We start from the raw sequence: 23,133 nt of genomic DNA on the forward strand, positions 1-23,133 counted from the left end.
GAGAGGCAGTGTTATGCTTCACTTGCTACATGTGAAGCACCCAAAAATTACTACAAAAATTAGAATAAATGTGTGGCCTTCCTACTTGTAAATTCTCTTCATCAGTGCCTCTCAAACTTTAGCATGCATCAGAGTTATCTGGAGATCTTGCTAAAACAGATTCCTGGGCTCCACCGAAGTTTCTTATTTGGTAGGTCTGGGGTATATGCTGACATATTTCAAGTAGCCATATCCTCCAAGAATGAACTTATGATTTGCTAGTCATATGTTTTTAAAGATATTTTTGTATGATGACAAAAACACGGGACTGGCATCTTCACAGACCTAATGGCACAGTGACTCCCTCAGCCAAGGAGGGAGAAGGAGGATTGGCTCAGAAAAAAGCATCTGACTTAAACTTCTAAAATATTCTAACCAATGTCTAAAAAAACAATATTATTAGGCAATATTATATACATATAAAGTATTTATATAATATATAAAAATCTAGGTGTTTTCTGATTACCCATATTAATGGGGGAAAACAAAAGCCTCATTTTAGAAATTAGTACTAATAATATTTAAGGCACAATAGCATTCATTCCTTATTTCAGGATTCACAGATTCTAGCTTATTCATTTTTTTCATTGGAACATAATTCACATACCATAAAATTCACCCTTTAAAGTATATTCACAAAGTTGTATAACCAACACCACTAATTCAGAACATTTTTAAAAAAGAAATTCAATTCCTCTCAGCAGTCAATCACCATCCCATTCCTTTTTTCTTAGCAAACACTAATCTACATTATCAACTTGCTTATCATGGACATTTATAAATGGAATCATACAATATGTGGCTTTTTATGCCTGGCTTCTTTCATTTATTCAAGGTTCATTATACTTGTAGCATGAATCAGTATGTCATTCCTTTTTATGGCTAAATAAATATTCCATTGTATAGATTTGTTTGTCCATTCCAGAGTTGATGGAAATTTAGGTTGTTTCCAATTCTTGGTTATTAGGAATAAAGTTTTGAACATAGGTATACAAGTTTTGGGTGAAATAAGTTTTCAATTCTCTTGGGAATATACTTGGGTATAAAATTGCTGGGTCATATGGTTAAGTACAGGTTTAATTTTCTTGAGGAACTGCCAGACTGTTTTCCCAAGTAGCTGCACCATTTTATATTCCCACCATCAATGTGTGAAGGTTCTGATCTCTCCACATCCTTGCTAGCACTTGCTATTGTCCATGCTTTTTATTTAGCCATGCCAGTAGATGTAAACTGGTGTCTTGTTATGGTTTTTACCTGCATTTCTCTAATGACCAATGATGTTGAGCATCTTTTCATCAGTTTATTGGCCATTTGTGTATACTCTTTGGAAAAATGTCTATTCAAATTCCTTGCCCATTTTTTAAAAAATTGAATCTTTTTATTTAATTTTGTCTTTATTGTTGAGTCTGGCTTATTCTTAAAGAATAGCCAAGAAAGGAAATTTTCAGCACTATTATCAATTCCACATTTATTGATGAGTTAACATATATTTAATGCAATTTTTTTTTTTTTGTCTTGTTTTTTGATGTGGGAAACTTGTACCAGATGTAAAGGGAGTTTAAATTTTCAATGCAAGAAAGTTCTGATTGTCTAAATGTCTGGTATTAAAACCTACCTGGTCCCAATAAGATAAAATACACAGTAAGGTATTTTAATACCAACTCATAATCCTAAAGACAGTCTAACAAATCGGGTCAAGTGTGTTAGAAAAAAGTGATATTGTAGGTACTATTAAGGTAGTACTTTGACTAGGGGACCATAGAATGCAAGAATCCTTTCTCCACAAGTTTCCTATTAGAACCACAAACACAAAGGGCCGTGGAAAAATGAAAGTTTAGTAATGCTTGTGGTTAGTTATGACTTTTGGCCTTTAAATACTAATACAGAAAAATCTGCATTACATGAAACATTCATTTTTTTTCTAAGCTGCTTGGACTAGTTTCAGAACAAAACAAAACCTAAGGTTTCCTCTCTTCCACCATTCCCTCCACCTCATGCTGTTCTCACACTGTATCCCAACCTGAGTCTAAGATGCTCCAAGTATGATATAATGATCACCTTCCAGGTATACCAGGACTGAAACCAGAGAAAGAGTCTTACAGCAAGAGAGAGCATCTGACCCTATTGCTTGCTGTGAAGCTGCCCGAGGCCACAGCTGGGCCTTTAGCTCCAGACCAGAAGCAATGAAGGAGAAAGAAAGAGTGAAAGTTAGCTGGGCCTCTCCAGTCTCAAACCCTTGTTCTTATATCAATAAGATAAACCTTACCTTTACCTTTTCAGATTATTTACCCCATTCTCCACCATGTAAGTGAAGGACCCAAGAAAATATACCACATACCTATGTTCAGAGAACTTTTAACACTCAGCGACACCAAGCACTAAAATCTGAACAGCTGGTTAAGCATTTCACTTTCTTGAGAAGGGATGAAAAGCAAGAGTCAATACATAAGTGAAGTAGAGGGTATTCCAAGAAAAACAGTCTAAGACAATGTCTTAAGGCCACAGCACTGCAACAGGTCAAGAGCACAGTGAGTCCAGACTGAGGCAGGAGAGGGAACTCTAGGAAAGATGTTTGCAAGGTTTTATTTAAAAAAACAACAACAACAACATGATCTGATAGATTATCCTTTGTGTTTGACAATATTGAGGGGAGTCAGGAGACAGGAGAATATAATCATATTTATATGGAAAACTAAAGAAAAAACATCTCATCCTGTAGCACACCTGCAATCATGTCGAGTTGTGTACTGTTTTTCTTTCCTTGTTTCTTAATAAACTCTTTACTTCCTTGCCTACCCCACCCCCAAAAAAAAGAAAAGAAAGAAAAAACAAGGCGATGATTGACTCCATGAAAAGTAAAAAGGTGTACAAGAAAGGCAAACAATTTTCTAGGTGGGCTCAACTATGGGTAATAATTACCTAGTCATTAAATAATTAATACAGATTTAAAGGTAAAATTATGGTATAATTATATTGGAAATGAGGGCAGAAGTAGAAAATATATTTGGGGGAAGTAAGAAAATAAATCATATCCATCTATAGTAAGAAATGAATAGTGTCCTAAACTTTTTAAAATGAAGAATTAATCATAAAATCACAATATGTCCTTATACACCAATTATATTTACAAATTTTTTTGTCTGGAAAATACCAAGTATGCATATGCTGATCATATGTTACTTATGGGAGTATAAAACTATTACAACCACTTTGCAAAAGGAATGTGACAGGATAACCTTTAGGATATACACACCATCAATAAGAATAAAACTGCATGGATTGAAACATATCAAATATGTTTCAATGCATGACTTCATAGTAATAATAAAAAATCACAAATACCTCACTGGTCACTTTTGGAATATGCTAAGGAACCAACTAATTATTTTGAAAAATGGTAAATAAAGGAAAAGAACCAAGTCTTTATTATATAAATTGCCTTCACTATATAAATCATATCCCCAAAAATAATTAAAAAATAAAAATAAATCATATCCCCAAGTAACAAAATAGTTGATGAGGTAAAGTGTTTCTTCAAAAAAGTTTTCTAGCACCACCCCCAAAGAATAATAGAATTATATCACTATTTGTAAATTCTAATGAAATAATAGATCTAGATGATGATAGTCAATAGCTACTGACATTAATTACAATGAGAAAGTGACAGCCATACATATGTAACTTCCAATAGAAGGACCGGATGTCACCCATGGTATATTCTTGCCAAAAAAAAATATGAATCAGATCAAACCATTAGATCTAGGTACCTATTTATAGGAAATACAGGCTACAGAGGAAGATTAATGATACCATGGAGAAAACAATAAGCAAAACATAAAGTATAGAAAATTTGAAAAGACAAACTATCCATTTATACAAAATGGCATTTCCATTTTGTGATGGGTGCAATGGTGGCTCCTCTGGTGATATTAGGGGTCCTCTTCTCATCAGAGCTGCTCGATACACAGCTGGCATTGTGACCATGTGTATTCCCAGTGAGAAATTCATGAACACGGGCACACCCTGGGAGGCAGTGGGCCTAGCTCTCATCTTTGTGTCCTCATTGGGTAAGCCACTATGCTTTGACACTAGATTCTTGATTCAGGGTGTCTTAAATTCATCTAAATTACTCAAGTATCCCAATGAAAAGATTATTAAGCATCATTTTTAAAGGTTGTAGAAGCTATATAGTGATTTGACTGGATTTTATTATTTGGTGTCTGTATTAGTCAGCCAAAGGAGTGCTGATGCAAAATATCAGAAATTGGTTGTTTTTTTAAAAGGGTATTTATTTGGGGTAGGAGCTTACAGATACCAGGCCATAAAGCATAAGTTACTTCCCTCACCAAGTCTATTTTCACGTGTTGGAGCAAGATGGCTGCCGACATCTGCGAGGATTCAGGCTTCCTGGGTTCCTCTGGGCTCAGCTCCTCTGTTTTCTCCACAAGGTCATCTGTAGACTAAGAGGCTTTCTAGACTTTGCCTCTCTCCACAAGGCCAGCTGTAGACTATCAGACAAATGCCTGTCTCTCTCCCTGGGGCTCCAGCTTCAGCATCAAACTCCAACATTAAAAAAAAAAAAAAAAAAAACCTCCAACATTAAAAGCCCCCAACTCTGTCCTTTGCCATGCCTTTTATCTGTGAGTCCCCACCCACTGAAGGGTGGAGAATCAACACCCTACCAACACAAGAGGTTTACTTAAGTAATCAAGTAATCATTCCAATACAATCTCATATGCCCAGAGTAAAAGATCAGTTTACAAACATAATCCCATATTTCTTTTTGGAATTCATCAATAATATCAAACAGCTACACTCCACCCTCTGAATTTCAAAAAGACATTACAATATTCAAAAAACCTTACATCGGTTACAAAGCAAGTACTAAGTCATATCATAATCATTTTAAAGAAATAGAGTTTGTTCTGGGGCAAAGTCCTATTATAGACTTCTGAAACTTACAAAACAATTCATCTACTTTCAATACACAAATGGACAAAGGATAAACATTTTCATTACAATAAGGAGAAATTGGAAGAGAAACCTGAGTCCCAGGTCCTCTATAGTTCAGTAAACCTGCAGGGCATCCTCCATTGATTTCAGTCTGAGAGTCATTCTTAAGATGGTTTCTTCTCCTTGGGGCCTTATGGGAACCCACCATTTCCACAGGCTTGCCTAATGGCCATTTTCTTGCTTCCACCTTCATCAAGCATCTAGGCGTAGACGAAGCTCCAGACCTCTCCCTCAAAGAGCGTTGGGAAGATTGCCAAACCCTACCCAATCTTTGGTTTAGAGTCTTAACACACAGTGATGTGAAGACAACATTTCCCCTAACCTTTGGCATACAGACTCAACCCTCTCAGAGCAACAAGTTGGCCATCTGGTCTTCCTTAATCTTTGGTGGACAGGTCCACCCCTCTCAGACCTGTGTGGTGCCGATCTTAACCACCCTAATCCTCAGGGAATGTGTTCCACCCTCTGTACCCTGGGGCAGCAAAACACTTCCAAAACATCTGACACCTTCTTCAACTTCTGGGGTAAACTCACCCTATCTGTACAAATGGGTGGGGTTCCTCTCTTGGCCCAAGGTGATGTCTCAATTTCAGATCTCAGCTTTCATGGTTTCCTCTTAAAGCTATTTCTCCTTCAATGTCTCCTTTCCATGTCCTTTTATTCCAGGTTGACAGTGGTTTTGTTCCTACAGCTCACCCAAAAAGTCTGTTGGTTTTGCATGCAGGAAGCAGGGTCCAAGCAATTAGACAATAAGACTTTCCACAAGTCTTTCCGACATAACTGCATCTTCAATCCTGATTTACAAGTTCCAAGTTTAGTTAAGTCCTCCAATGGGGCACTTTCATCTGGGAGCTTGATTTCCAGAGGCTTGGAATTTCCAGAATGTTTTGTGCCCAACAATTCAGTCTTCAGCATATCTCGGTCATCTAGCATTTTGCTATAAGCTGCAAGAAGAAGCCAAGCCGCACTCTATGGGTTTATTTGGAAATTTCTTCAGCTAAATGCCCAGGCTTGCCATTTTCAAGTTCTGCCTTCCACAAAACACCAGAAGTTAATCTTGCTAAGTTCTCTGCAACTTTAAAATATGGATCGCCTTTCCTGCAGTTTCCAATAAGTTTCATCATTTACTTCTAAGGCATCATAAAAAGTCTCTTTAATATCCATATTGCTATCAACAGTCTCTTCAAAGCAATCTAGGCCTTTTCCATCATGCATCTCACAATTCCTCCAAAAAATACCCCCTACCCATTTATAAAACCTTTCTAGAATTTTGGTAATTTCAAAAGCACTTCCCCACTCTCGGTACCAAAATCTTAAGGTAATGTATATGGTTGTTGAGTTGACAAGGGGTGGACTGTGATGGTTAGGCTATTGTGTCAACTCAGCCAGCTAATTGTGACCAGCTGTTTTGGTCAAGCAAACACTGGGCTAAATGTAATACAAGGGCATTTATGGACTTTAGTCACCATTGACTTTACTGCAGTGGTAGATCATAGATATCTGATTATAGTTACATCAATCAGGGAGATTGCCATCAGCAATGAGTGATGCTTTATCCAATCAGCTGAATGCCTTTAAGGAGGAAGTGATTCCAGCATTGAGTGAGAATTTCCCAGCTCATCTTTGGACAGCCAACGTCTCCCAGAATTCATCAAGAACCTTCACTGGACTTTCATTGAAGCCCCTGGTTGCAGCTTGCCTACAGAACCTGGACTTGTGCATCCCCACAATCACGAGAGACTCATAAAATTGCATATTATTGACAGATATCTCTTGTTGATTCTGTTACCCTAGAGAATCCTGACTAATACAGTGTCATAAAAATCTTGGCATCACGGCAACATGATGTCTAGAAAGCATGAAAATTGCTCAGATGTGAGAGCCTTCCTGTAACGTGGGCAAGTGACCCATTGGAGGAATGAATGCCATGGGTCTTGAGCTAACTTACCTAAGACTAGGTAGTGCAAACATTCAGTTACATGTTTTCTTATCTGCACAGTAGAAAAACATCAGAGAGAATTTTTTACAAAGTCACATAAGTTATAAATGGAGTGATAGGAAATCCTTTTTAAAAGAAAATCTTAATTTTTCCCCTTTTGATTTCAGGTGCCACTCTGTACCCAGTGGCAATTTATGGTAGATCAGCTCTTTTCAACATCTTCCTCCTGTATGATACCCAGAAAGTAATGAAACATGCCATAGTAGCACCATTATATAGAAATAAAAAACATGATCCCATCAGTTCGATGATGGGAATCTACATGGATACATTAAATATATTTACGCGAGTTGCCAGTATGCTAGCAACAGGAAGTAACAGAAAGAAATGAAATGACTCAGATTCTGGCTTCTCTAATACATCAGATATCTGATGTAATAGGATCAGATATTCATTAAATAGCTTGTACAAGCAGCTTTCTTTGAAGTTTAGAAGATAAGAACATGTAAACATGTTTAAAATTTTCTAGTATAATGTGATGCTTCAGGTCTGCTTTTTCTTCTGGAGGATAAATTCAGTAGTTCTCTTCCAAATAAGTAAAAAACAAATCAATAAATTGCAAGGGAAAAAAAGGAGGGAACTATAGATTGTAAAAGACAAAGAAACATATCAACAATTGCCATGATTGGACTTCTTTGGGGTCCTGATTTAATCAAATCATACTATCATTTGACATTATATAAATAACAATATCTGTACTATAGATGTTTTAAAAAATGAATTTGTAATTAAAAACCTTCCCCAAGGGTGCAGACTGAGGCCACCACCCCTGATGCTATCTCTGTGGGCGAGCTGAAGACAAGGGGTCTGCATCCAGGTGGGCAACAGAAAGGTGTGTACTGAAACCACAGCTCAGGAAAGCTGTTCTAGAGTCAATTTAAAAAGGTTTCTGACTTAAGAAAATGAAAATAAATTACTGATAATTTTCTCACTGCTACGAAAGGCAGTAAAACAACTTTCGACATTATGTAAGGCTTAGTTTTCAAACTAAAAAGGCTATATTGTTCAGTTATAATCAAGGAAATTCTAGATTTCTTGGACAAAGCTTTTTAAAAATTTCATTATAGCTTTGACATACAACATCAATTTAAAAACTCTTCATATTTAAACCATCACCATAAGGCTTTATGCCTAGATCTAGCTTCTGTGATCTATACTTCACATTACTTCTTCTTTATATAGCATTTATTAGCACATTTAAGAGAAATATTCTATAATTGAAGAGCTCATTTCCTAGAAACTAATATATGGTAAATTTTTAAATTATCAGGCATGGTCTAGATGTGCTGTGTTCTGGCTAAAGAGTGTCTCTGTCACACAATTTTCAAGCAAGACTAATAATAAAAATTACATTCAGAAACATTTCTCAAAGAAGATATACAATTAGTCAAAAAAACACATGAAAAGATGCTCAACATCATTAGCTACCCCAGAAATGCAAATCAAAACCACAATGAGATACCATTTCATACCCACTAGAATGACACTATTTTTTTAAATGGAAAATTACAAATGCTGGCAAGGATATGGAGAAATAGGAACACTTATTCATTGCTGGTGGGAATGTAAAATGGGGAAGCTGCTGTGGAAGACAGTTTGGCAGGTCCTCAGAAAGTTATGTATAGAATTACCATATGACCCAATCCTACTTCTAGGTATATACCCTAAAAATTAAAAGCATAACTGTACACTGATGGTCACAGTGGCATTATTCAAAATTGTCAAAAGACGGTGTCCACCAACTGATGAATGGATAAAGCGTGGCATATACACAAAATGGACTATTATTCAGCCCTAAAAAGAAATGAAGTTTTGATACATGCAACAACACAGAGGAACCCTGAAGACATGGTGTTGAATGAAATAAGCCAGCCACAAAAGGGCAAATATTGTATGATCTCACTGATATGAAATAATTAGAATAAGTCAACTCATAGAGTAAGAAACTATAATACAGGTTATCAGTGACAAGTGGGGATAGGAAATAGGGAGTTAAGGCTTAGAGTATATACAGTTTCTATTTGAGATGATGGGAAAGTTTTTGTAATGGATGGTGGGTAATGGTAGCAAAATATTGTGAATGTAATTAACAGCATTGAATGATATATTTGAATGTGGTTAAAAGGGGAAATTTTAGGTTGTATATATGTCATTAGAATAAAAATTTTTTAAAAATCCATGGAACTGCACAACACCAACAGTGAACCTTAAGTACCACAGACTATAGTTAATTATACAATTATAAAGATGTGCTTTCATCAATTTTAACAAATATACCATATCAATGCAAGGTTAAAGTATATTAAACATCTTTAATTATACCACTATTATGAACATCAATTATCTTTCTTTCAGATCCATAAGTATTTGTTATTACAGTTAATAAGCTTATTAAAGTTTTGCATATCACAGTGGTCACATCCTTGTAAAGTAATGGATACATTTTTCTTTTCAAACATAGAAGAGGGTTAGCTAAGCATCATTTGCAGTATGGAGAGATAAGCTGCCTTCCACCTCCATAATTCACTATTCCCCTTGCTCCTAAATCCTATGTAAAAATCACCTCATGTCTACACTATATCTGGGTGTAGAAGAGATTAACATGGCCTAACTACACTATAGTGGTTTGAAGCTGTATGTACCCTGGAAAAGCATGTTCTTAAATCTAATGCCTCCCTGAGGATGTAAACCATTGTAGGTAAGACCTTTTGTTGAGTTTATTTCAGTTAAGGTGTGTCCCACCTCAATTAGGATGGGTCTTAATCCTATTTTTGGAATCCTTTATATGAGAATGAAATTTAGACAGAGTGATAAGGCACAAGGAAGTAAGAAGCTGAAATCAACAAAACTTAGAAGAGAAAGAAGAGAGCAGGAGATTCCATCATGAGATTCCATGAGGCTTGCCATGTGACAGAGGAACCAAGGATCACCGGCAGCTAGAGTCACCACAGTCTTCAGGGAGAAAGCACTGCCTTGATGATGCCATGATTTAGATATTATCCTGGACTCAAAATTGTGAACAAATAAGTTCCCATTATTTAAGCTGAACCATTTCATGGCATTTGCTTTAGTAGCCTAGGAAATGAAAACAAATGCTAATACAGAAGAAACCCTAGTGTTTTTGTTTGTTTTTTAACAGAATCTAGTTGCTACATGGTACTCCATTCTGGATCTTGCCACTTTTGCGATTGAGGAATAGCACTTATGATAAGAATGATCCCCAGATGACAACTATCTATCCTGAAATATTGAGAGGAGTGATTTTTCACTTTCAGATAAGGAAAAGATTATGAAACAGTTCTCATCCTCTTTTAAAATTAGAAGAAACAAGGTTTAATATCTCCAAACTAAGTTATGTTCCTCATATAAAGAGCACTTAATGTGCTAGGCATCATGCAATGTGCTTTACATACCATACATTATATTTCATATAAGAAAGAAATTAAGTGAATCAATTCACTCTTTTCAAAATCTTAACCACACAAAAATAATAGAAAAATCTTCAAAAGGCAAGAAAAATCTATTCACAAATTACACAATACATGTCCATTATTCAAAACAACACACCAAATATTGAATGCTTACTTCTCTAGATACCCAACTATGTTCTTTGAGAATATTCCTTATTAAACTAAAGGAAATAGATGTAATGTTTACCTTTTGGATCTAAAACTCTAAAATTGATCTCTCTAACCATAACTTTCTGATTAACTTAAGTGAAAAATGTAATACTTTTCAAGACAAGTGCTGACTTCAACTTTGGAAAAAAGAGAAAAGCATTGCATTAAAATAAAATTCAAAATAGTCATTCTGCAAAAATGCAGACCATCACTTACATACTCCAACAGGGCGAGGTAAAATTCCTTACCATAAATTAGCTTAGTTTTATCTCTAACAAGAATAAAATTAATTTTATACCTTTAATATCTTCCTGAGTGTCAGAAGTAAGGGTGCCTAAGAGTGCCATATAATTACACTACAATATATGTAATGTAAAAATAATTCATATTAGCAATGACAACACTGATTTGTGAATGAGATTGTAGCCTTTCAGTCAAATATTTCTTTAATTGCTTTCTCTACTCATAGGATTATGCTACAAATCACATTTTTAAAAATTTCCATGTATTTTGTGCTTACATTATTCACCCATGGGTATTCTAATAACGACATCCCTACTTATATTTTTAGAAAGATATAATTTACCTACTTAAAACTATGAATATTTCTCATTTGACTGACAAGTTCCGAAAGTCAGCTAGAAAAGGAATTCCAAACCATCATCTGGAAAGTTAACAGAGGATAAGTTACTTTCAGGTCTTTTAAGCTTTTAAAAATAAGGGAAAGAAATATTCTTTTGGACAAATGTAGCAGTACAATTTATTATGATGCATCTGTAAAAGCCACTCATTAAAAAAATGCACACTTAAAAAAATGACTCTTGTGGCAAGGCCTAATCTTAATTACCACAGTAATAATCTAAAAAATAAAACCATCATTGTGACATTTATCAGTACTTCACACATATAACAAATACTGAAGGAGGCAACTACCATTGCTGTAACTTCTTTAAAGCCAAAAACTTAAGCACAAATCAGAATTAAGAGAAACTTTAAAATGTTCATATTTGCATGCATTTTTGGCTGAAATTTCAAAGATTCCACCTACAACAAAACCACAACTTTGAATCAAAATGAGTATTAAAAACATTTAAGCCTTGTGACAAACTTTACAGAAGCAAGGAAAACAGAGTGAATAGTAACAGCAGTGTATTTCTGGGAAAGAAAGCAATCACTTATTCCTTTATAATAAAAAAGTCAATGACTCAACATTTTAATAACACTGACCAATTATTTACTACTCAAGAATTTGCTTTTCAAGTTGTGTCTTTAAAATATATCCATCCATATATTTGGATTAAATTAAATTTATACATCAAAAACATTTTGTTCAGAATTCTAATTGTTAAGTATAAACCATAACTTACCAAAGCATAGTCCAAACACTATACAATAATGCTACCATTTAGATTTATATGCTTCATCTGAAAAACTTATCTTACAAACAGGAGTTTTTCCCTGTTTCTCCAGAATAAATGTCCCTATGTCTAAAACTTTAAATGATAATCAAAAAACACAGATTTAAATATTTCATGCTATGTATATTCCTTCATCGGGCTTTGATAAACACAGAGCCATCTGGTGTTGGTGCACCATCTTCCTTTTCAGTTACAGTCTCTACAGTCCCAGAAGCAGACACAATAACCATTGTTTTATTTGTTGAAGTTGTCTTCTGTTTCTCAGCAATAGCTGCACAAACAGCAACAATCTCATCACTTTCAAAGTCATAGTCAGGAATTGACTTTGGTGAGAAATCTGTTACTTCTGCTGATGCCTCACTCCTTTTAATCTTCTGTGCCATTTTCTGCTGCTCCTGGAGTGTTCTTGCCCAAGAAAGGTCTTCTTTCCATATTTCAGGGTTCATTGGATAGATGTGAAGGGCTACTTGAAAACTTCGAATGGCCTGAAAAAAAAAAGGTCGAAGATTTTGTTTTGTTTTTTAAAATCAGTATGTTTAATACAATCCACAATCTCTCCTTTAAAAAAAAAAAGTATTAGAATGTAAAGACAGAAGTTAGGGCTTTGTCCTAACCACTGGATGATAATTATGGAGAAAGAAAAAACAAAACAAAACCACAGTTACAGAAGTACATATGAAGAACGAGATTAACAAACTACTCATGGTCTAAACATCCATTAAAACAGAGGGATTGATATGAGGGATTGATAACTAGGGTTTGAGACTACAAATTCATTGTTGGCAAATATATAAATTGGGGTATTTCCTGGGCAAAACAATGACCAGGAAGGAATGAGTATCTTTGAAGTCCAGAGTGTAGATGATGATAATGCTAAACATTTATTGAGTGCTATGTTCCAGGCACTACTCTAAAAGATTTATATGTATTAACTCATCATTCTCACAACAATCCTATGAAGAAGGTACTGTTAATATTATTATTCCTATTTTACAGAAACACAGACAGGTTAATTGCCTAAGGTAACACAGCTAGAAAGAGGCAGAGGCTGGATTTCAAATTCAGACATTTTGGCTACACAGTCCATGATCTTATCCACTAGATTATGCTGCCTAGTTACAAGGACTCAACTTCAGTCTAGAGCAGCATCAGTCTTGGGATATTGATGTTTTGAGCCCAGTAATTTGTTTTGGGTATGCTGTTGTGCTCATTATAGACTGTTAAGCAACATCTCTGGCCTATAGACATTAGAAGTCAATAGCAGGACCCCAGCTGTGACAAACAAAAATATCTCCAGACATTACCAAATGTCCCATTGGGGAGTAAAGTTGCAAGGTATTGTGCTAATACTTTCTTAATATTCCAAATAAAAATGGTTCTAGGAATATGAAAAAGTGTGAAAAAGAACTACCTCCTTATTGTATAAAGCCCCAATACCTTACAAAACATTAAAAGAGAATATTGTTGGGAGCCCATGTAGCTCAGTGGTTGAGTGCCAGCCTCCCACATATGAGGTCACAGTACCTCAAAAAAAGAAAAAAAAGGAATACTGTTTATATTTATTAAAATTTTTAAACAGTTTTATTGGGATATAATTTACATATCACAATCTCCTTTCCCCATATCACAATCTCTTTTCCCCAAACTCCTTTCCTTTCCACCTTCTTCTCCAAGATAACCTTTCTTATATATCCCTTTTTCAGTTTACTTATTTCCCTACAGAATCATTAACTTTCAGATGTTCTCCTCTCTGGCTTTACTTATTTTGCCATCCTTCCTTTCCTCAAATCACATTTCCACGAAGTCCTCAGTATATATATATTCTATAATCATTTTCCAACATATACACCCAACTCCGCATTAAATCTAAATAATTACTAATAGAGATCTATCCAACTACTGCCTTTTCATTTATAGACTATTCTATATATCTACCAATTTTCTTATGTTTTGGCCATATGTACACATATTAAGAATTTTTCAATTTTAGAAGTTTTAGTTCGTTCTCAATATATTTTTCATAGTATCTCTTTGTTATGACATTTTGAGGAATTTTTTTGACCATTCAAGACTTTCAAGATAAGAGCTTAAATCTACATAAAAATGACCAAATTTAGATTTTTTTCAGGTACAGCCCTAAAAATTACATTAAAATTACATTAAAAATAACATTTTTAATTCCTCCAGTAATTTCATAATATAAATAGAATTGTATTAGCAAAAAGTAAAACAAAAATTTAACAACTGGTACTCTTGTTGTATCTCCTTTGTCTCATCTGCAGTATATTTTCCTTCCTTATAGGATAATCTTTGTTAAACATTACATCTTAAAGATTTTTTTTCCATTACTATAGATACCATAAGCAAGAGAGACAATGATTTGTAAATTTTTCATGATAAAGATGGCATTGAAAAAAGCATTAAATGATAGCCTTTTTTTCCCGTTAATATGCTTAAAAATAAAATTCCTTAAATTTATTTTTTCCAACTCATGTATGGTTTAAGCCTTTAGCTAAAAAAGAGAGGCAGAGAGAGAGAGAAGATGAATATGCTAAATGTTAAAGAAAAGAAAATGGCCTTTGGTTAAACAGGTTTCTATCACTGTGAATCTCATTTCAGATTATCATTTTTAAGTCATTTTACTCCAATCAGTTATTTTCCCATCAAAATTCCTGCTTTATTCATTCTAAGAATTTGACAAACAACTTTTTCATAGATAGAAATAATGATATATTTACAGGAGCACCAAAAATATACAGAAGCCATCCATAAATTATTAAAGCCATTGTTAGTAAAGCTAAACTCAGGTTTTCTAACAGTTTTAGCCTTTAAAGAAACTTTTTTATTTATAACTGTAAAAGGTCAATAAAATGATTTTTTTAAATGTTTAATTTATTTAATGACAAAGACATTTGCAAACCCATTTTAAAAAGTTGAATTTTGTTAGCTTTCAGGTATATATAGGTAGCCCTGTCAAAACAAACAAACAAAAAACCAGTGAAACAAAAACAGGACAACTCTCAAGCTAATTCTCATCAATTTAGCCTTTCTTACTTACAAGGTATATTCCAGACAAGTTGAAAGATGCATTACGGGCCAGTATATAGTCAACTTTAGACAGTGGGTATTTCATTTTCATAAACTTCTATCCTTCCCCCATTTTTTTCTCTCCATACTAAGTCAAGCAACTTTTCAGTCTAAATTTTTATCACCATTACTGTCGTATATTCTATTTTCTACCTTTCCGTACCTAATCGATTAGTGGTCTTATCCACAGTGATACTAATACATTTACTTTACAATATGATAAATTTAATAAGTCAAAGAAATAATCTAAAAGTTGCTTATTTTTTATTTAAATAAGGTATACAAAATGCCAACATTTTCTGTTCAATGGCCTTTTATAAAAAAAATATTTCTGTGATGCCAAATATATGAAAAATATTATGAACCTGATATAATTAGTGTTTAAAATGGAAAAAGAGGGCGGCGGACTTGGCCTAGTGGTTAGGGCGTCCGTCTACCACATGGGAGGCCCGCGGTTCAAACCTGGGGCCTCCCTGACCCATGTGGAGCTGGCCCATGAGCAGTGCTGATGCGCGCAAGGAGTGCCGTGCCACGCAGGGGTGTCCCCCGCGTAGGGGAGCCCCATGCGCAAGGAGTGTGCCCCGTAAGGAGAGCCGCCCAGCGCCAAAGAAAGTGTAGCCTGCCCAAGAATGGCACCACCCACATGAAGAAATGACACAAGTTGATGCAACAAAAAGAAACACAGATGCCATTGACAACAACAGAAGTGGACAAAGAAGATGCAGCAAATAGACACAGAGAACAGACAACCAGGGTCGGGGGGGAAGGGGAGAGAAATAAAAAAATAAATAAATCTTTAAAAAAATAAATAAATAAAATAAAATGGAAACAGATGTTCAGTGACATCTTTGATCCATGTTATGGATTAATACCTTTAGGAAGTAATTTGGTTTTTTACATATATTTGATAAGTGGATATTTAATTTTTTATTCAAATGATCAAAAATAAATCAAAATAAACTTTAAATTTCAGCATTATAATAACCTGACTATTTTACCAAGACTATCTCTCCTAATCCAAGCTGAGCACGTCCCAAAGTTTGCCAAGATTCCCATGAATGAGGATTTCTCTGGACAGCCATTTCCGCTGCATGCACCGCTGGGAACATTTCATGAAGAGACATTAGGACCTATAGCCAAAGGGAAGGAAAAAAATCTGTCAGTATTATTCATAAACTTGCAAATTATTGATGGATAATTATATATTAAAAAATCCTTTCATTTAAAGCTATTTGAACTCTCAATTTGACTGGCAATTTTTGTAATGTGGTTTTTAGGGAATCCCAGGTCTTAACTGTTAAACTAGGTACACTGAAATTTGTTCAACCAGCTATCCTACTCCTAGTGAAAATCTTTCTGCTACAGAGATCATTTAAGTACTTCACAGGCCTCCCCACCATCGAGTTCTTCAACTCATGCAAACCAGAAAAGTTACAAAGCTCCACAGCCCTCCACTTCAGTCTATGGGAAAAGGCTGAATTTTATCAGTAATTATTGGGATCATTTTTCTCCAGGAAATTTGTGGTACAACTATCATTATCAGGTTCTGAATTAAACAATTCATTTCATAATGGTTTACCACAAATCCTGCCTTTAACATGTACATATTCAAGGCTGAAAATTAAAGACTTATTCAAATGAAGGTCATAACAGAACGTCATTCAGTAGACATGATTTATTTAGATTTTCCCTGTATAAACTAAAATCAAAGCTGATAAAGGGTGTGGCCTATACTTGAGATCATCTGAAAAGATTTTTGTTAGGAGTTCTGGTCAAGGCTGAATTTCAACTATTCTCTGTCAAAAATACGTTTAATGTTCTGTTTGCAATTTTAAAGTCTTCTGGATAACCAAATCTAAGTGCTCAGGTATTTTCTTTAACGTCTTTCCCACAGAATATTAGATATACAGTTTTAAAGTATGAATTTTTTTTTAAGACTATTTAATAAATTGATTCTATTCTGACCTTTTGCTAAGGACTAGGTCATTTTTAGAGGAATCTCATCAACAGGAACCTAATACATCCTCATCTTAAAGAAAACTGAGTTTTTGCCAAGCCCATCACAATTAATTTCCAAGAAAAGCAGATACTTTTCATTTAAAGAGATGACCAGTGACTTTTTAAAAGATATCCATCTGCTCATATCTTACCAGAGTTAGGATGAAATAAGTTAACTTAATTCTAAAGGCAAATGAATTTCACCTTTTATGCATAAGGCAGAGACATAAATAATATGATGAAATGCTTTTCCCAAATAAAATGTGTTTAAAAACGAAATGGGAGGAAGTATGATTTTGCTTCATCATTGCTCACAGAACAAACATAGCGTAATTTCATAATGAAAGTGAAATTCTCCATAATCATTACCTGTGATTTCATCTCATACAAGGTAGCATCATTTGGGGTTAACTGAAGAGCTTCATCCCACTTCTGAATTGCCTCCCGATATCTGTGGTGGTTAAAGTTACATTAATATTATATTTTCAATAAGTCCTTTAAAGGACACAATCAAATTTAAAAATCAGATACTGGGAAGATGGTTTATCAAGAAACATCTCTACTCAGGAACTGATGATAATGATATTACAAAAGCACAAAAAATTAAGAAATGAAGGAAAAGGACAGCAAAAGAGAAAAATGTCAAAAAATAAATAAAAGAGAACCTGGAAATCCTTCCCCATGATTACTTTTTCTGGACTGAGACATCACCACCAGAATTTCTTTTTTTTTCTCATCAACCTCAATGTATGTACATGTTGTCACTCATCTTAGATTTATTATGAAGGCTTGAAAAGGAATTTATGATCTGGTTGCAACAACAGGGCTCTTCTTTGACAATCTAGCTGAAATAGACAACAATTTAAGAAGTTGCCAACTAATTTTCTAAAGATCCTTCCATTTTAAGTGTCTAGATCTGAAGCGCCATGAGGGTAGGGACAATATATACTTTTTAAAAAATCACTATTAATAACTTGATAAGTTTATAAGAAGCAGGTCAAATTAATGAAAAACAGGTCTTCTTCCAGACAAGCCTTTCTTTTAAGCTCAAGATATATAGTCAACTAACCTCTCCAACTAGATATCCCACAGATGCCGCAAACTCAATAAGCTCAAATCTGAACTCAGCATGTTCCATGCCAAATCTGCAGAAGCATGGCAAGCACTCTTTTTAAAAAATAAATAAAATTAAGGAATGTCTAAGTCCTACATATTATCCAAAGCAGAAAATTCTACAGTTTCCTTCACAAGTGGTTGACTTATGCATATCTGAATATTTCTAGGAGGAGAAAGTGCTAATTATTAGAATATTTTTCATTATACTGAGTTAAAACTTTCCATCCTATACCTTTTCCCCAGTGCTATGAGTTCTGCTTTCTAGGGCTAAATAAAATATATATAATCCACCAATTCGCATTCCTGATTACTCAAAGAATTACGTTGGGAACTTACAAAAAGGAAAATACCCACATGCATATGCCTGATCCTTGCCTTTGTCCCATTAAAACAGCATCTTTTGGGGTGGGGACAAGGCATCTATCTCTATTTTTAAAAAACTACCCAGGTGTAGCAGTTTGATATGGTTATAAATCCCAAAAATAGGTATTGGATTATGTTTGCAATCTGATCTGTACCTGAGCATGCTTGAAGTCCCCACCCCTTGGTGGATGGAACTCACAAATAAAAGGCATGGCAAAGAAAAGAGTTGAGAGTTTTCTAATGTTGGTGTTTCGATGTTGGAGTTTGATGCTGAACACTTAAGCTGGAAGTAAGCTCCCAGAGGAAAGAGAAGCCAGCCCCAGGAAGAAAGGAACCTTGAACCCAGAGAAAAGCAAGCCCCAGTAATGTAGGAACCCAGGAAGCCTGAACCCTCACAGACGTCGGCAGTCATCTTGCTCCAAATAGACTTTGGTGAGGGAAGTAACTTATGCTTAATACTCCTCACGCTGAGGAGACGTGAGTCAGGTTGGCTAAACCACTGTCTGTTAACTGCTAGAATCAGAGGCTCCTTCAAGATTACAGGTTAATTCATGTCAATGTTTGCTTAGAACCTAACTTCAAAGTAAGCCAGATGAGGTGTCTTCTCAGGTGCCATTAACATTCTCTAATTATAAATTTGAATTACTTCATTGAAATACCACCAACTGCACAGAATTAATAAAGCAGCTGCTTCTTTAGGGTCACCATCTGCCCTACAAGGGTCTCATCTTTACAGTCCTTCCTTTCCTAGCACCCCTGCTAAAGTACTCTCATTTAAGCAGATACTTTTTAAAAAGACAGATATATAGAAAAGATGCAAGGACCTCACCTGGTAAAGGAGAAAGAAGATGAAAAGAAGACCCTGTAGCCTAAGGGCCTAGAGTGAGGGAAGGAGGAGGAAGATAGGATCTGGAGAGTCTAGTGGACCTCTTACTTCCTTCTTTGATCTATACATGTACATCTATTAAGGCAGCCCAAGGGAAACGGACTTTGGCCCAGTGGTTAGGGCGTCCGTCTACCACATGGGAGGTCCGCGGTTCAAACCCCGGGCTTCCTTGACACGTGTGGAGCTGGCCCATGCGCAGTGCTGATGCGCGCAAGGAGTGCCCTGACACACAGGGGTGTCCCCCGCGTAGGGGAGCCCCACGCGCAAGGAATGGACCCGTAAGGAGAGCCACCCGGCGCAAAGGAAAGTGCAGCCTGCCCAGGAATGGCGCCGCCCACACTTCCCGTGCCACTGACGACAACAGAAGCGGACAAAGAAACAAGATGCAGCAAAAAAAAAAAAAAAAAAAAGACACAGAAAACAGACAACCGGGAGAGGGGAGGGGAATTAAATAAATCTTTAAAAAAAAAAAAAAAGGCAGCCCGAGACTGCAAATCTATTTTGGTAATTAAAACACAGCATTGGCTAATATTGGATATTAAATTATTTTTTTCAAGATAAAGTATCTTTAAATCAGCTCTTCTTTATATTATATATTTGAGTGATATTTTAAAAATAAAACTTATTTTCTAGGTATACAGATAGAATCGGACACAGAGAAAAACACACACAACACACACACACACATTAAAGACACTCATAATTTCACTGCCCAAAGATGAAAGGCATAGGTAACACAGTTAACATTTTATTGTATATTCTTTTAAGTCTTTTTATGTATTATTCATCACAAATACACACATTAAACATTTCTCCGTATCATTAAATGCTTCTCTCTATGACATAAAGCTTAAAGGCTAAATACTACTACTTCAGTGCATGGTCATAGCAAAACGTATTCAATGGATCCACTATTATACATTAAAAATTACCCTTTGGTTGCAAAGTGTTAATCATGCGTGTAGGACAGTATATGAGAACTTTATTTTTTGCATGATTTTTCTGTAAATCTACAAGTTCTCTAATTTTAAAACTTAAGAAAAAAAATTGCCCACTGGTCCCTACGATACCCTTTTCGAGGGAAATGGCCCATAAATAACAATTACTGGAAAAAAAAAATTGCATGGGGGGGGTCAAATAAAATATACATAATATGTTTGATGTAAAACCAACTGGAAATGAAATCACTATAGGAGGAAAGTTTTTAATTCAAGATATCATTCTCACTGATTTTCCGTAATTTAGAAAAAGTCAATAAGGGAAGAAATAAACATATTTATTTCTTTATACTACTCTCCTTCAGATTTTAACATAACCTGCTAGCTCTACAAGGAAGAGAATTTATAGTTCCTAGTTGGCTTGATTATTAGAACTAACAATTTCTCAGCTAATCAAAATTCAGATAACACTAAGGCCCTTTAAATATAAGATTCTATCTAAAATAGGAATCATATTCAGGTTGTTTGATCCTCTAGTAACTCGCATATATGTTTAGCAATAAACATTATGATTTCTTTAAATTTATTTTTAGTCTTACAGAAAAAGAGAAAAATTCTTGTAGTGCAGCAAAAATAAAGCAGTAGACTCTCATGTCCCCTTCTTTCAATCTAGTCGTCAACACACAAAATTAAAAGCCCTACTTAAAATGAACAATAACTTTTAATTTAAACTATGTAAATAATAGAACATGTGCATGAACCTATTTTCAAACATATGTGAGAACAAAGATATGACTTTTTCCTCAGAAACTTAGAAATAAAAACAACAAAGTTCTAACAATACTGATGGGTGAACATTTCTGGAAATTGTTATAAAATATTGTAAGATTTTATACTACTTTATATTTGCCATCACCAGGTTTAAGAATTTAAGGCTATTGATAATGAAATGGGCAATCAGGTGTCTGCTCAAACATCATCCTTTCAGAAGATCTCTTCCTCATAACAACTGCCATAATCTAAAACTCTTGTTAATACACTTACTTCCTTATCATATATTTGCCCTACTAAAATATAAGTTCTTTGAGGGCAAGACCATAATTCATTTCATTCACTGCTCTGTCCACATTACTTAGCATATTGCCTGACATGCTATGAGCACTCAATAATATGCATTTAAACTACATTTATTGCTAGTACAATAATTATAATATTGGTACTGTCACTTTTTAAAATTTTATTGTGGTATAGAAATAGATATAGATACAGATAAATATATAGAACATAAAATTTACCATTTTAATCAAATATAAGTATACAATTTGGCATTAATTACATTCACAATATTGTAAACCATCATGACTATCTATTTTCAAAAATTTTCATCAGAAACTGTACCCATTAAGTAATAATTCCCTATTTCATCTTCTCCCTTATCCCCTGGTAACCTCTAATCTACTTTCTGTCTCTGTGAGTTTGCCTATTCTAGCATATTTCAGATAAGTGGAATAATATTATATTTGTCATTTTGTATCTAACATTTCATTTGGCATAATGTTTGCAAGACCCATACATGTATGAGCATATATGAGAACTTACTCCTTTTCATGGCTGAATAATATTCCAATGCATAATATTTTGTTTATCTATTCCCCTGTTGATACACACTTGATTGCTTCTACCTTTTGACTATTGTTAATAATGCTGCTATGAACACTGGTGTACAAGTATCTGTTTGAGTCCCTGTTTTCAATGCTTTGGTGTATATATCAAGGAGTAGAATTTCTGGGTCATATGTTGGCACTATGTTTAATTTTTTGAGGAATGGTCAAACTGTTTTCCAGTTTTGTTACTTTGAAACTATTAAAGGTATGTAAAATGAAGAAATGACATAATTATGTTGTCATTAAGATTTTTTATAGCATAATAAGAAATACACATTTAAATTTTAAAAGTTAAGTAAAAACTTAAATCTGAATGGGAAATATCAGTATACATACAAGATTCTCATTTTTAAAAAATCAATTCCTAACTCAGCCCATTGAAAATGCGTGTATGTTATGACAAAAGAATGAACCAGAGCTAGCTGGAGGAATGGCTGATTTCAAGTGTGGGGCAGAAAATTTGTTCAAAATAAATCTGAAACATGTTGTTGTACCAAAAAGCAAGGGAGCTATCAAAAACATATGGGACCATATCAAAAGGATACAGGAGCCAACCTGAAGGAGTTTCTCCCTAATCTAAGATAGGACAACTGGAACATCAAAGAAAAAAGTATCTTTGGCCATAATACAGTAAAATACATCAAAAATATAAAAATTCCTGACTTCAAATGATATTCGAAATATGCATGTATGTGCATCAACTTATGAATGGAAAAATAAAATGTGGTATATACATAAATGGAATACTATTAGGCAATAAATAGGAATGAAGTACTAAAACATGCACAACATGGATGAATCTTGAAAACATCCTAAATGAAAAAAGCTTGTTACCAAAGAGCATATATACTATCACTTCATTTACATGACAATGTATAGAATGGGCAAATCTATAGAGACAGAAAGTAGATGAGAGGTTGCCTAAGTCAGGGGTATTTGCGGGGAGTGGGGAATAGAAGTAACTGCAAATGAATATGGGGTTTCCTTTTGGG

General features: G+C 34.7%; 1 protein-coding gene across 3 annotated transcripts in view; it reads right to left on the bottom strand.

Moving 5' to 3' along the window:
* Positions 1-9,343: 9,343 nt before the first annotated feature.
* TTC33 (tetratricopeptide repeat domain 33) overlaps positions 9,344-23,133 on the bottom strand; it is a 77,634-nt gene continuing 63,844 nt past the window's right edge. For all 3 annotated transcript variants that reach the window (XM_004448202.5, XM_004448201.4, XM_004448200.4), the window contains exons 3-5: positions 17,544-17,625; positions 16,175-16,306; positions 9,344-12,574 (exon numbers count right to left, since the gene is read on the bottom strand). In XM_004448202.5, the coding sequence (XP_004448259.1) occupies positions 12,221-12,574; positions 16,175-16,306; positions 17,544-17,625 (568 nt within the window). In that variant the 3' untranslated portion in view covers positions 9,344-12,220. The remainder of the gene's footprint in view (positions 12,575-16,174; positions 16,307-17,543; positions 17,626-23,133) is intronic.

This window comes from Dasypus novemcinctus, chromosome 2 (assembly GCF_030445035.2).
Source record: "Dasypus novemcinctus isolate mDasNov1 chromosome 2, mDasNov1.1.hap2, whole genome shotgun sequence".
NCBI classification, from domain to species: domain Eukaryota; kingdom Metazoa; phylum Chordata; class Mammalia; order Cingulata; family Dasypodidae; genus Dasypus; species Dasypus novemcinctus.